Raw genomic sequence first — 15,197 nt, forward strand, 5'->3', positions numbered from 1 at the left:
TACTGATGCCTGGTTCCCACTCAAAAGATTGTGATTAAATTGGTCAGGAGTGCAGCCAGGGCTGTAGGAGTTTTAAAAGCTCCCCAGGTGATTCTAATGTAGAACCAAGGCTGGGGCCCAGGGCCCTAGAGAGAAGCAAAGGGTTTCACAGAACTGAACTGGCAGACTGATTACTAATCAGGGTTTGGCTAAAGGTGGCTGTGAGTTGAAGTGGTTTCATATTTGTATATAATAAAAGCCAGGGCTTTTCATTTATACAAGGTTCACTTCAGGCCTCTTTTAATAAAAGAATATGATCATTGTTATAGCCTTGCTTGTCTGGACCACATGGGTGGGTCTGTGAAAGGAAATCCATTCACACTCCACCCGGTAAATAGAAGGGTAGAAGACCAGGTTGAGAAAAAGTGCCTGTAAGCACTGTGATAATCTGTGAAAAGACAAAAGCATTTGCCAAGATTTGCAATAATGAGCCAAGGAAGAATGCTAGTGCAAAACACATTAAATTTCAAGCCAATAAGAAGCACAAAAAATTTGTTATCAGCTGTAGCATGACACAACGAGACAGTGATGCCTCCTTGACAACAAAGGCTCCTTCCAGAGAGGATGCTTACCTTCGCTGGTTTTTACCACCAACCAATTTTGTTTTGGAAGCAAATGCCTTGTAAAACTTTTATTTATGGTTAAAACCTATCTATTTAATGCCATTTTTACTACTTTTCACCTTCTCCATATTTTCTAAGACCCTGATCTTCCCATCTCTGATTTGGTTAACCATGGTATTCTTCAAGAGCACAACCTCTGTTTACCTTGATCACAGGTCCAAGCCAAGTCTAAGATTTTGTAAAAAGACCCTTGAAGTAGGACACAGGTGTCCCAGCAGAAGACAGGGCACTAGAACAATGTGGGAGCCAGAAGAGGCTCCTGGCTGGCCTATGTCTAGTCCCTTAGTCACACAGGTCAAAGGTCATCACTAGGATGTTGGTGAAGAGGATTTAGACCCTGACACCAGAACTGAGTCCTTTACTAAAATCAGTGCTTCTTAATTTTTAATGTCCAAACAAAACATCTGGGGACTTTATTAAAACACAGGGTCTGATTCATTAAGTTCCCAGGGGATGCTGGGCCATGCTTTGAGAAGCATGTTTTGGAGTATGTTGTGGGCATGTGCAAAGTGTGGGGCTGGGGGTGGGAGTGGGGGAAGGGAGGTACCAACGTGACCCCTAACTGTGGGATTCAGATTGACCATGTCTCACATCTAGTAGGGTGGTCCTGCCAGGAACCTATTTGCATGAATGGTTGAGGAGAACCCATCCCACAAAAGAGGCTATCAGGCAGACTAGCCTGGTCCCATAACAAAGGCTCCCATTGAAACAAAGCATTGATTCTGAATGTTGCCAGGTCTCTTGTCATTCAGGTTTACATCAGAGCCCAGCACCCAAGGACTCAGGTTTGAGTCTCTGAGAGGATGAGTAAGTCAAACCATAAAATCTGAGAGCACTGTTGTCTCTAAAAATTGTATAAAGCACTGCAGAGTAAAACCAAAGTGGTTGCCACCTCACCAACAGAGGCTAAGATAGAACTTCTGCACAGACCGAAGCCTGGCTTTGGTGGCTGAGAGGCCCCAGTGAAGCATGACGATGAAACAAGAGGGATGACAGGAGATGGGTATCTCAGAGTTGAAGACCATAGCTGATTTCCTACCTCTTAGTCACTCACTGTGGAGGACAAACATGATCTATTGTCCCTCTAAGGAATACACCGTAACTGAGGCCAAATGGACAGTAGGAGTACATTAATACATTAGAATAAATTCATATCTGGCCCTGAGAGCTTTCTTCCTTGAAATGATAGTGTGGCTAATTGATTCACTCATTCATTCATTCCAACACTTACTGAGAGCCTCCAGGCCGGGCACTACACTAGGTGCCAGGGATCTCAGGACAGCTAAGACATGGTCTCTCCTCCTCAAAGAGCGAGGGCACAGATGCATAAACAGAATACTAGAAATGCAAGATGAGAAGAACTGGAGGAGGGGCACATAGAGGGGCTATATGTAGGAGGGTACGCATAAGAGCAGAAGAAACCGTTCATTTGTCTGGGGCTGTCAGGAGGAGCTCACAGAGATGGTGATTTCTGAGCTGGATTTCGAAGGCAGTGGGAGGAGATGCCGAGGGAAGAGAAGGGTCTTGCAGGCAGACAAACAGCATGAACACATAATGATGAAGTGCACCACTATCTAGAGAGTGGTGAGTAATTTCTTTGACTGGGGTAGTTTGTGTGGTTGGGACACAGGTTGTGCGGAGGGAAATGGTGCAAGACAAAGCTAGAACGTAAGCCACAGCTATGTAAGCCGTGGCAGTTCAAAAGGACTCCAAATGCTCACAAGAAAAATCAATCTTCTCACCAAATCTGTTAGGGTATTACTATGCAGCCATAATTTTGATATTCTTAATTTAAACCCCTTATGGGCATTAAGAAAACAGAAGAAAATTTCATATTAAAAAAAGATGTCAGAGTTTAAAGAGAAATTTTAGCACTATAATAATGTCATTCCACAAATATTTGAACATCTCTACCCTGTTTGGGGTAGAGGAACTATAAAAATGAAGAAGAAATGTTATCTGTAGTATGAACATCAGGTTCTGTTCCTGGGTCTGCTACTAGCCAGCTGTTGACCTTGAAAAAAATCACTAAACTGCTCTGGGCAGATTTTCTCATCTCTGAAATGAGTAGATTGGATCTATGAGGTTCCATCTAGTGCTCACAATGTATGTGTCTGTGAGACAAGATCAATCTCCCAAGGAGCTCAACATCAAGGAGAAGAGCAATAATCAGAAAGGGCTCTGAGGCGTCCAGCTTCACCAAGACTGATGGGAAATCCCCAGGAATTCTTGACATCCCCCCCACATCCGCCCCAGCAGCAATGCAGGAAATCTAGTCCACTATCTTCAGCAGACTCAATGGAACCACTTCCTTAATGAAACCCCCCTGCAGTCCCAGATGCTAAGCCAGAGGCTTTCCTTTCAAGCCCTCCCTCAATTACCCCATTCCTCCCATTTCCTTCCCCTCCCTCAATCTGGTATAAAATCCAGTAATTTAATCAGCAGCATGCAATTTCCAAGGCACCCAAGTGTGTGAGGAATCAACAATGATCCTGGAAAGCATCTGGCAAATCTTGTCATTCCTTATAAGCTTCACCAACATACTAAACCAATGGAAGAGAATGGACTGTTCTGTTCTATTAAATTGTTTAAACCAAATGCAACAGATGCTTTTAATGCTTTTAACCATTCCTAATAATATATTTTTGCTTAAAAAAATAAGGTCTGTTATTATTTCAAATGTCCTTCCTCCCCTATCCACAATGACAAATACTCTGAAAAATTATATTTACTTGATATCCAACAAACTCTGTGACCATGCAACTGAACCAAGAACCTAACACCAGCAAGCTTTGCATTTAACACCCAAGTGCCAAGAGAGCTTCTCCCCCTTTCTCTCCATTCTTAACGCCCACTCACATCTCAATTGAAGCACTGCAGAAGCTACTTACTCTGTTATTTGTTCTTGCTTTGCAGAACTTCCCAAGCCAAAGTAAACATCAGCCATAACTTTGCAATAGGTTGGATAACCTTCCTCAAGGACGTTGCATTTTTTTTGTCAGTATAAAACCATTTTATGCAATGTATAATTTTCAACTTCTATATTGTATACATTCAAAGTAGATTTAGACTGTCTCAATAGTTTTTGGTAAGGGGAACAAAGTGATTATTTGGTTTGTTCTAAAATATCATATAAGATAGCTTCAATTTTAAATAAGAGGTTTAGTATGTTTGCTGAAATCTGGAACTTTATTTAGAATAAAGTTATTTTTGGATCAAATAACTGAGCATTAATAAGAAACCAAGAAATGCAATTGGGTTTAAAATGACTGATTTCCTTAGAAGAGTTAATGCAACTAGAGTTATGAAGTAGCGTCTACTTCATAGAGTTACACATGCTGCTAGTAAAAAAAAAAAAAAAGCACAGGATAATGATTACTACTGGCTTGGGCATCTTCCAACAGCCTAGCTCCTGCAACCCAGTAAAGACCAAGTTAATCGGTTGGTCAGGTGCATTCTGCTAGTGGAAAAGAAAATACAGTGTGATGACTGATAGCAGGGCAACCAGATTATTCATCCTTACCCCATTAGCTTGAGCACCATAGGGTTTATCATCCATTCTATAAGCAAATGTACACAAGGGAGGGAGAGAAAAGAGACAGACACTGTGTTCAGTCTATTTCTTGGAATCATTCATTGAATTTTAGAGTTGGAAAGGGCCTTGGAAATAAACATCTATTCTAACTTCTGAATTTTACATATGAAAACAAAAAAATCCACTTAGTGATCGCTAGAAAAGAAACTGGATAGCCTATTATAGAATTTTAAACAGGGAAAGAAAAAACTTAAACTAATAATAAATAAATAAGGTAAAAATATTGAGAAACTAGAGTAGGTAGCTACATGCAGTTCATCTGCAACATGATCCATCAGTTGGAAAACCACATGGGCTGCCAAAGGTGCTAAATAACTAACATTTCAAATATGCAATTCGGAAAAACAAAACCTAAAAAGTATGGCTTCATAAACCTTGGAGAAAACAACAACGAAAAACAATTAAAAATTATTATGTAAAATTAGCTTTATTATGAAAGACATTACATTCAATTTGGAAATGGCTATTATTTTCACGTACATCTTGATTTAACTTTATTAGTGTAGACTTCCTTCACAGAATTCACAAGTGAAGTATTTCCAGTTATAGCAAATTGTAAGTGTCAGCTGCTCAAAAATACAGGAAAAATGGGCCAGAAAAAAAGAGTCATGGCTTTAATCAAGGGTGTGGTGCCTTAAAATTAAGAAAATGAGACTTTGAGCTGGAGAAAAGGAGGACTGGTATCCTTCACAGAGGCAGAGACCTCAACATAGAGGACTTTCAAGTCCTCCTGAAAGTGTCTGAATTACTAGCATCTTATTATTCCCCCAGGATATTTGGAAGAAGGTAAATATACTCTTTAGGAGAAATGCATTATCTTTTTGTATTACCGAACCTCTGGTTATTTTACACTTCAGTGCACACACACACAATATTAATAACTGATAAATATTCAAAGACCTTATAGCACCTGCAGGTGAGCAGACCCCACCCATGAGCGCCCTTGAAGAGTGGATTTCTGATAAATCCACCAGACAGAAACTCAGCCCCTTTCACCACTCCCCAGAGATGCAGCCCCTCGTTCAGTTTGAAAGCTCTGATGCAGTTTAGAAAGTAGGTAGCTGTTTTACTGTGAGATGTCTGTTAATCAGCAGGAGAAGCCTGTGGTGTGCAAAGGGAACTACAAAGCCCAACCGCTGATAGAACATTCTCTAAACCCGGAGGTAAAGGAGTTCTCACCTTGCCAATATTTTATCTTGCTTTCTTTCTATCACATGTATGTAAATTTTTTAAAAAGTCACAAAAGAGCGCCACGATTTCTGCCTCATTTAAATAAAATAAAATCTAAGAGAAATCACAAGATCTCACTCGTGTGTCAAGGCTTCACAGATCTAAGTTGCTCCCAATAACAGAACTATCCTGCACTAGTCAACCACGTTTTTGAACAAAAATGAAGACGTATGTGTGAAGAAGAAAATCCAATCATTTTCGCTCCATTTTTTGGATTCACAGTAATTGACCTCGATTTACCTTTACATAACAGACGCATGGACTTCAGCAAGTTATTTAAATGCTCTAAACAATTATATTTCAATATAAGCGACATTTCAAAACAAAAAATATGTATTTTTGAAATAGAAAATATTCCACTTAATATAGTTATTTTAGCAACTTTCCCAACGATAGCGAGTCCTCAGACATTACGATTTCGCCTTGCCTCTCGGTTTAATAGTTTTACCAACCTAACTGGAACTATTACTAGTTATTTTAAAACTTCTAATTAGTCTTCCCACTGAGAAAGAATATTTCACTGTTACTGACTTTTGGGTTTAACAAGCTTTTTTTTTTTTTTTTTCCTAATATGCTCAACCCTACTGACTTTCCTTCCCGAGAATCATTGCAATAATTTATGTTACTGTTTTATTTCATATTTTACCTTTTCTCCACGATGCTTAAAAGAAAGGCGCTCCGAAATCTGGCTCTCTCTGCCCAGGGGGCCTGAACCAGAGGGCTTGGCCACTCATCCCCGCTGGGCAGAAACGGCAAGGACGAGCCCCTAAATCCCCCCGGGCTTTGACGCCTCGACGGGGCGGCCTCCACGCTGACGGCGGGTGTAACCTCCTGGCTGCCCATGGTTCCGCAGCCTGTTTTTCTAACGCCCGGCCAAGGGGCGGACCTCACCGATTCCTCAAGCCGCATCTTTTCGTCTAAATCCTCGTCCCTTTCTTCTCTCGGAATTTAAAGGCTAGGCTTGCCATTCAGAAACTTAACAGTATTTGGGTCCTTGGCTGCCCTCGTCGGTCAGGTTCACTTAGGTCGGCGACCTGGGCTGGACCGGCGGCAGAGGCCCCACCCGGGTGGCTGCGCGCAGCGCGCTCAGCCCCGCGGTAGACGAGCGGCGGGGAGGCGTGGACGCTCCTGGAACGTTCCTGGGGACAGTCGGGCTCCGGGGCCCGAAGTGGGTAGGATACCAGCGTTTGCCATCTCCTGGGATCCGTCTGCTCCCGGCAAGCACGCGACCCCTTCCAAGGTGGCTTTCCTCCTTCCCTCTCGAGGCGCGACGTCGTGGCCAGTGCCCAACATCGCCAACGTCCCGGCCTCAGCCCAGCCCCCGGGTAGCCTCGCGGGCGTTCTAGGAGCCGCTGATCCTGGCTCCGGAGGGCCCCACAGACCCGCGCCAGGCCGCCTGGGAGCAGGCTCTGGGTGTCAAGCAGGTCCAGGTGCGCGGTGCGCCCCGAGCCAGGAGCCTCGGCCGGGAGACCGGACCCGGGAGCCAGGCAGAGGATCAGCGACTTCAGCCGCAAAGGGGCAGCCCCAGCGCGGACCCGAGCGCTGCGCCAGCAGCTGTTCAGGGCGGCGATGCGCGCGGGCCCCCGCCTGCTGCTCTCCGAGGGCCCACACTGACTGCTCAGCGGAGGAGAAGGGGCGCCACCGCCCCAGGCGTGCCCACTGCAACTAGTGTCCGAGGTTCCTACCGAGGCTCGCTTCTCGCGGCTGCAGCCTCACCTCCCCGCTTGCACCCGGTCCCAGCCCCACAGGGTGTGCCCCCCGGCGGCCCCTTCCAGCCCCGGGCCCGGGCCGCGCCTCACCTGTGAAAAGCAGACCGCCGAGCAGCGCGCACAGCAAGACCCCGGTGTCCCAGCAGCTGATCATGGTGAGCGCGATGCGGCCTGCTCACCCGGTGCCCGCGCTCCTCGCGGGCCAACGACCCAGCCGCCGGAGCCTGTCTTCTCGCGCTCCGCCGCCCGGCCCGCGCTCCGGCGCTACGCCCCAAGCGCCCCTCTCCGCGGCTCCAGCCAGGGACACAATCACTTCCCCGGGTAATCCTCGCAGCCTGGCGTCCTCTGGCTGCTGCGCCCCAGTCCCGGAGCCCGCTCCGAGCCGCTGCCGCTGCCGCCACCGCCGGGGAGAAGCCGCGAGGAGTGTCCGTCCGGCGCGCTCGGAGCCTCCGGCGGACCTCGATTAAGAGGAGCCGAGGGCGGGGGCGATTTATAACCTTTCCCCAGCCCACTTCCTACCCCGGCACCTCCTTCCAGTGACGTCAAGGGGTCCCCCACCCCTCATCCGCCTCCCCACCTACCCTCTTCCTCCGGGACCTGATTCCCTACGGCTGCGGAGAGGGGCGGGGGCCGCGGAGGGCGGGTGGCCGGGGGCCGAGCGCGCGTCGGGGCTGAGAGCTAGCTCGCGTGGAGAGGCGCTGGCGACGCGGCCCGGGAGCGCGGCCCCGGCAGGTTCAGGGTCCTTGCTCTCGATCCTCCTGCCTCCGTCCCCTCCTCCTTTCCAGAGTGCGCAGGAAATCCTTGCAGGCTCCCTCCGCCCGGTTTACTCAGCCCTGGGGGCCGCCCGAAGCTGGGAGGGGGACAAGGCTGGAGCTCCGCTACCCGGCCCCCGGGGCGGAAAGTCCGATCATTGGGAAGCTGGCCGCGCCTCCGCGACGGTGTCCTTGGCACCGGCGCAGTCCGGCTCCCTCCCATTTCTTGCATTTCCCGCGCTGTCCAGCCGCCCCCGCCCCCCCGATTGTCCTCAGACGTCTAGGATGGCGCCGGAGACCCTCGGCACGGGGGACTGGACCTGGAGCACCCAAGGGGACCAGACGCTTACTTGGCACCTTCGGGAAGACAGCGAACCGCTCAGGTCCCTGGGGAGTGTGTATGAGTCTTTTTCGGCCACATAGATGCCCCCGCCCAAGTCGTTTCCTAAATTCCTAGCTTCCTTGAAGCAAAACAAGGAATAACATGATGACACCTTTTTAAAAGCTGAGGCGTGAAACTGCTCCTGCAACTTGTAAGGGCCGAGCACTTGAACTTTATTTCCCAAATGCTCTAAAAAATCTTTCTTATGGCAGCTTGCTACGCAAGATGAGTGACTCTCCTGCTCTTCGAACAAAACCCGCTGAAATTAATTTGAGGCACTAGATCATTTGTGATGACACTGATTGCGCATTGTTCTTCAATTATGTTTTCATTATCTTAAAGGCTGAAATCGTCCTAGGCTCCACGGAGCAGCCTCGTCTTGTCTCTGTAAATATCGCTGGTTTGAAAAATAGTTCAATAGGTGCCCTCCAGACGGGCATGATAAAAGGAACTGTGATGGTCCCAAACGGGCCACAGCCCCTTCCTGAAGGACTAGACTACCTCCCCACCTAGGAAAGTTGGGCAACCCGAAGTTGCCACACCTTTGGGTGGCAGAGCAAGGACAGGTCCCCCACCGGCTCCCCCACGCAGGAAGCGCACGTCCGCGCACCTGGACCGGGGCACCTCAGCCATAGCCCCTTATGGTTCGGAAGAAAGGGAGACCGCGCAGTCATTGCTCGCCTGTCAACTTCATCAGCCCTTTCTATTTTTCCAATGCTCCTCACCACTCTCCTTGGCTCCGTTTCTCTGCCTCCCTCAAGACTGATTCCTCCAAAACAACAGGATCATTCCGTGAACAGTTGGTGAATAGGGATCGCAGGGCTGGACGCTGACAGCAGATTCTTCTCCCAACTGGTCCCTGAGCCCAGGTCATAGTCTGGGACACACCGGAGAGCCAAAGTGCCCCTCTGCCTCACTTCAGAGCTGCTGGTCACTCCTGCGCTTTCTCCCAAGGAGAAGCTATCAGCATTGCCCTTCTGTAGCACCTCACAGGGCCTGACACTGTGTTAGGACCAAAAACACAGTGATGGGGAGATGTCTTCTAAGGGGCTTAGAATCTGGGGAGAAAGTTGACGTGTAAAGAGGCCATGACAATACAGTGCAAGGATCACGGTGCTGGGGGGGGCTTGGGTCCACACTGGCCCAGGGAAGAGGAGGTCAGTCCCCAGAGTTCAGGATGGCTTCTCAGGAGAAACACTTCGCTGACTCTGGGGGAAAGTGGTCCATAGTAAAACCTACAAAAGTTTAATAATACAACTTTTCAAATGCTATTTGATTCTTAAACACACGGACAACACTCCACATACCTGCTGCCAGAAATGAACCTATGTCGAGTTTATTTGTGAAGCCAGAACAGGTATTTGCTGCACAGCTAAAACAATCTTCATAGTCTAAGATGCCAGTCAACAATACTAACATATTGCTCAATTATTCAAGGTTAAAAGAATCATGGTTGAATCTAACTTAATTTATACCAAAATCATTCTGCGTTGAGTGGTCCTCCACAAATTCCTCAACTATTCTTTTGAAAGTTGCAGTCTTTTAATTATAGTCAGCAATGTCTTTTCAGCAATGTCTTTTCTCCTCACAAAGAACTCAAGATGCTACAAGTTGTCACAAGGTTTTGTTCCTGATTTCATTTTAGCTTAGATAAATTTTAGCATTAGATAAGTGAATATCTAAGCTAAAATGATGTGAGAATAAAGGTATGGCTCTCAACTCTCCCTCCAAAAAGAGATAATACCTTTGAATGAGAATGGGCTACAGCATTCTTCTAACTAAATCACTAACGAAAGAGGTTTTATAGATAATAGTGATGGAAAAGATCAATTTCAACATGCCTGGTGGGTATAAAAAGCTATTGAAGTAGACTATCTGTTGCTTCCTGCTCACATACAAAAGAACATTTCATCTCCTGCAAAACCAGACACTCTCTCCTGTTATCAGCTGCAAACACTCTCTTGAGGATTCTTTCTAGTCCCTATTCAGAGGCACACTGTTAGTAAAACCAACAGCTTTAATATTCAAGACTGGATAACAGTGTGGGAACATCAGTGTGAGAGACCGGTGGGACCCCAGGGCCTCATCTTCCCATAGGGGACCAAGCGTGGAGCTGCTCAGCTTGCAGTCACTGGGGCTCAATGAGAAATTTCATCCCCACGTGGGTCAGGGAGCTGCAGAACAAAGAAAAAATATACTCCATGGCTACACACTGCATAGCATAAATATGTATGGTTGGCTACAAGAACCAAATGATCTTATAAAACCTTCTGTGTTGTATGGAAAAAACACCCCTCAATACACATGCACTTGACAGTGCAGGTTCCTTGATCTAAGACGCACACACTCACAAACCTCATGTAGCAAGCTCTGTGGAGTTCAGCAGGCAGGCACAGTTATGGTTTAACTTGTCAGACGCTGAGTTCTGATGGAGCTCCCTAGGGGCCACTGGTTGTGAACAGCCTCCCTCCCCTCCTTTCTGCTCCAGAAGCTTCACTGTGTGCCTGGCTCTCTGTTCCTCCCGCAGGTTGACACTGCTGCTGTTTATCTCATTTTGATTTATTCAGGGTTTCAGCTTAGTTTTGAGGCTGTGTCCCCCAGCTCTGACTCCTAGTTAGCCCTGAACCTCCTTCTACTCCCCAGGGGCCATGACATAGCCACTATACTTCTGTTACTGCAACCGAAGATCAAAGGAGCCTTTTCTGTCGGCTACTTCACACCCTGGACTCTTAGAGAACTTGCTCTTAGTTAAAACCCCTGAGGCTCTTTCACAAGAGCTGTGATCTGGCTATACTTGTACAGCCACAGCTTTTGACAACTCAAATTGCAGACCCTTATACACACTCTTATTAAACTTCTTGTTTGATTTAATCCTTCTTTCTGGCCTTTTGAAATCTTTCTGATCTCCAATTCTGCCATTCGGTGCATTTATTATATCTCCTGCTTCAAATTATCCACAAATATGATAAATGTTCCTTCTGGATCATCATCAAAATCATTGACTAGGACTGAGCTGAATGAATGAATGCATGAATGAATGAATGAAGGGATCTGTAGTGGTTGAGTAAACCAAAGTATTCTCTGTGTCATTATCTCTAGACGTATGTTCACCAAGGGAGGTTGCATACGATCTTGTTAACATTTACCAAGTCAATATTCAGGAATAATTGACGGTCCCAGCAAGAGTAATAAGACAGGTAAGTTTTATTCAAGGTATTCCAGGAAACTTTAAAAAAAAAAATAAAAAAGGTCCAGACTGAGATAATTAGAGAAGATTGGGGCAGGAGAAAAGGCAAAACAGAATAAAAGAAGTTGGCTAAGGAAATCAGGATAATGGTCATCTAATCATTATAATTAACAATTTTGCAGAAAGTTAATTTTATCTTAGCATATAACTGTCAGCTATTGACTTTTTCTCTTATTTGAAAAAGTATTGTGTTATTTTCAATACACTCTTTTAGTTATAAAACATTTTAGACAGATGAAAAGATGGGGAGAGGGCTGGAGGATGAATCCTAATTCTATCATCACAACATCGCCACCAGGATCACTTTAATATATTTCATGTTAGTCTTTTTCATACAGAGTGCTTTTATTTTTCTATGTTCCCAGATAGCCTTCATAATTACTATATGTATTTCACAGCTGCAAAAATATTGTCCTACTGCTGGAAATTTCAATTTCATCATTATAAATATTCCAAAATAAATTTACTTTGATGCTGGAATATTTTTCAGTTAGTTAAGCACACACACATATACACACTCAGTACCCATTCCTCTCCTCCCTCCAAGCCCCTTTCATCCATACACACACACACACACACACACACACATCAATATCCTTGCTTCACTTGAAACTTGCACCAGCTTAGTCCAACAGTGACCTGGCTGAGCCATCAGATAGAAAAAATTCATGTCATGGTGCATAATCCAGAAAGTGTATTCTTTCATTCAGTAAATATTTTTTGTGCACATACCCCATACACAATCCTGTGCTAGTCTTGTTGAAAATAGTAGCATAGAAGATAGAATTATTGCTCTAGAAAGCCTTACAGTTTATTTGAGAAGGCCAGACTTAACATGAAACATTAGGAAACAATTCTACTGCAATTAAAAGCAACAACAAGATACAGTTATGAGTACTAAAAGAAATTATTTATTACGAAATTGGGAAGTGGTTTTGAAGGTAATAACAGATTTGTATCAGCAGAGAGATGAGGGCATTCTGACAAGGAAAAGAGAGTAAAACCAGTAGCTATGGGGGAAAAGCGTGTGGAGGAGGGTCTGTAGAGGATGGAAGGTGCCCGGAAAGAGGGAGGTTAAGTTCGAGGAGGTGAGGTTGAGCGACCTTGACGTGTTAGTAGATAAATTTAAATGTGTTTAATTCTGCCAGTACTAGAAGGGATGGTTTTAGGATAGTTAGACTAGCATATAGGGGATTAAAGGGGAATGAGACTGCAAGGAAAGGAATAAACTATTAAGAAATAAATTTATGAAGAAACAAACTATTAAGAGGCCATAGGATAGGACTGGAACAATGATGGGATGGAGAGAGCAAGAGTGCAGGGTGGCTCTGGTCAGTAGTTCAGAGAAGGGATGGAGAGAGAAATTAACTTTGGGGTAGAGGCCAGGGAGAGGGAGGAGCCCAAGAGAACTCCAAAGTTCTGAGGAGGACTGTGAGATAGCTGAGCATTGCCAGGATGGGGAGGCTTGGGAGGCTGCGGGGAGCAGAGGGAAGGACTTGGTTTCAGCCAGGTTGAGGGGAGTGGGCAACTGAAAGCAATCTACTTGATTTCCTACTTGAGCCAAGGCAGGGTATGAAGTGACAGCCTGGCTCAGGTCCAACTTCCTTGTTTTAAGGAAGTAGAAATTCATCATCAGATTGCTGCACTCTAATGCTGGACAAAAAATAAATAAATAAAATAAATTTAAAAAAATATTTATATATATATGTGTCATGTCTTAGTTTTATATAATGGCTGGGCTATGACTAGGAAGTTTATTAAAAGCCATGAACTTAATTTCCACCTCTGAGTAAGTAGGGGTGACCAGCGGAACTCTCCATCTTCAGCCTTCCTTCTTCAAAAGTTCCCCTAACTCCAGACACGGCCTCAGGGCAGGTCTCCTGGCGGCTTCAGTGGAAGACCATCCCTTTCCTTCCTGCACCTCTTCCAGACTCCTCCCAGATGTACTTCTCATGCGTATCAGCAGCAGCAGCAGCAGAAGTCATGGAGGAGGCCGGCCACCTTCTGCCCTAGACCACACTCCCATCTGAACCAGAAGTCAGCCAGAATACAGAAATACGGCCCTGCATACAGAATACAGAAACTGGCAAATCTGGCTTTTGTAAGAAAATTAGATCCCCACGCTCACCTAACCCTACCATGGAGGAAAGAATTGAGTATAAGTGGCTTTAGGTTTTTTTCTCTAGAAAGAATAATATTCCATAAAATCAAGTTCTTGCTAAACTGAGAGCATTGCTTCTAATTATTACCTGAAAGGCACAATATCATAAGCTGCTTTCCACTAAGTTTTAGATTACTAAATAACTTTGTTTGTATAATTTTATAATAGAAATTTCCTCAGAACACCTGTATAAAATATCAGAGTCCCTGTGTCTTTATTTTGGAGTACAACTTTTGTTTATCCACACAAAAGAAAAAAGTTAATGTCAAGATATGACAATCAAATCTTGTTTTTAGACATAAAACAACAATGTCCAAGGCATCAAGTTGAATATTAGTATGTTTTTTCTTGCTGAAATTTAAAACCCAGCCAAATAATAGTTTATTATTTAAATAAAATTCCCTTTCTTCACATACTGAGGTAACCACAGGTGAAGTGACAAAATGTCTGAGATTTGCTTCAAAATTATCCAAGAGGAGCAAATATGAAACAAGATAGACCATATGTTGATAATGTTGAAGCTGGATCATGGGGATATAATTTATGTATATTTCTTTCTTCTTATACATATGTTTAAAATGTTTTCTTAATAAAACACATTTTTTCTTTCCTAGTCTAAAATTGAAAATGTAAACTACCAGCCCAAGGTAAATTTTAGGATCTGAGCCTAGGAAAAAAGTGAAGCCTGAGAGAGAAGGGGACAGTGACTCTCACCTGGTGACCAGAGCTTTGGTTTCACCGATAGACGTGAGGATGTGTGTCTTTCCCCTGAGTTTTCAGCAAACCCAATGTTCATTGATGAAGAGGTATGAATAGGTGTAAAGCAGTCACAAGGGGAACAACTTGTGGTTTGAAAAATCGACTTGATTTGAAAAGTACTGCTGTGTTAAGAATAGCTCAGATAAGTAGAAACCAGATCAAGAATGAAAAAGAAGAAAGAAAATAGGAAAATTATTTCAAAGGAGAATTAAGGAGAATACTTCCTATATGCTAGAGAAGAGGGAAACGCACAAGCTTTGAAAATCCTTTTTCTTCTCCATCATCTTTATTTACAAATCGTGGATGGTGACCATTAAGTAAAGAAAAAGAAACTTAGGGTGAAAGGATAGAAGCTCATGCTTAATCAGGTAATGATATTATTAAAAAGGACTTTAAAAGCTATGTTTTTGTGTTAAAAAAAAAAAAAAGATTTGTTGGCAGGCACCCTAGGAAATTTTAGGAACATGAAGACAATATTGCAGGACAATTGGCCATTTTTTCTAAAACTTATGAAGTTCCAATGGTTAGAAAGAGAAAGATTCCAGAAAACTGGTGAAGATAAAACATAAAATCATAAAATATTTGTGTACAAACGAACCTCGTAGATGATCTGGTCCAACCCCCTGACCCTACTTATAGGAGACAGGCAGAGTGACGTGCTTTACCCACAGTGTACCTGAGTCTGAATGACCTCCTCGGC

General features: G+C 44.6%; 1 protein-coding gene across 1 annotated transcript in view; it reads right to left on the minus strand.

Annotated features, from left to right (window-relative positions):
- Window positions 1-7,635, minus strand: part of FLT1 (fms related receptor tyrosine kinase 1) — a 183,103-nt gene extending 175,468 nt beyond the window's left edge. The window contains exon 1 of the mRNA XM_058547936.1: window positions 7,287-7,635. Coding sequence (XP_058403919.1) covers window positions 7,287-7,350 — 64 coding nt within the window. The 5' untranslated portion in view covers window positions 7,351-7,635. The remainder of the gene's footprint in view (window positions 1-7,286) is intronic.
- Window positions 7,636-15,197: the final 7,562 nt, after the last annotated feature.

Source organism: Diceros bicornis, chromosome 9 (assembly GCF_020826845.1).
Source record: "Diceros bicornis minor isolate mBicDic1 chromosome 9, mDicBic1.mat.cur, whole genome shotgun sequence".
Lineage (NCBI taxonomy): Eukaryota > Metazoa > Chordata > Mammalia > Perissodactyla > Rhinocerotidae > Diceros > Diceros bicornis.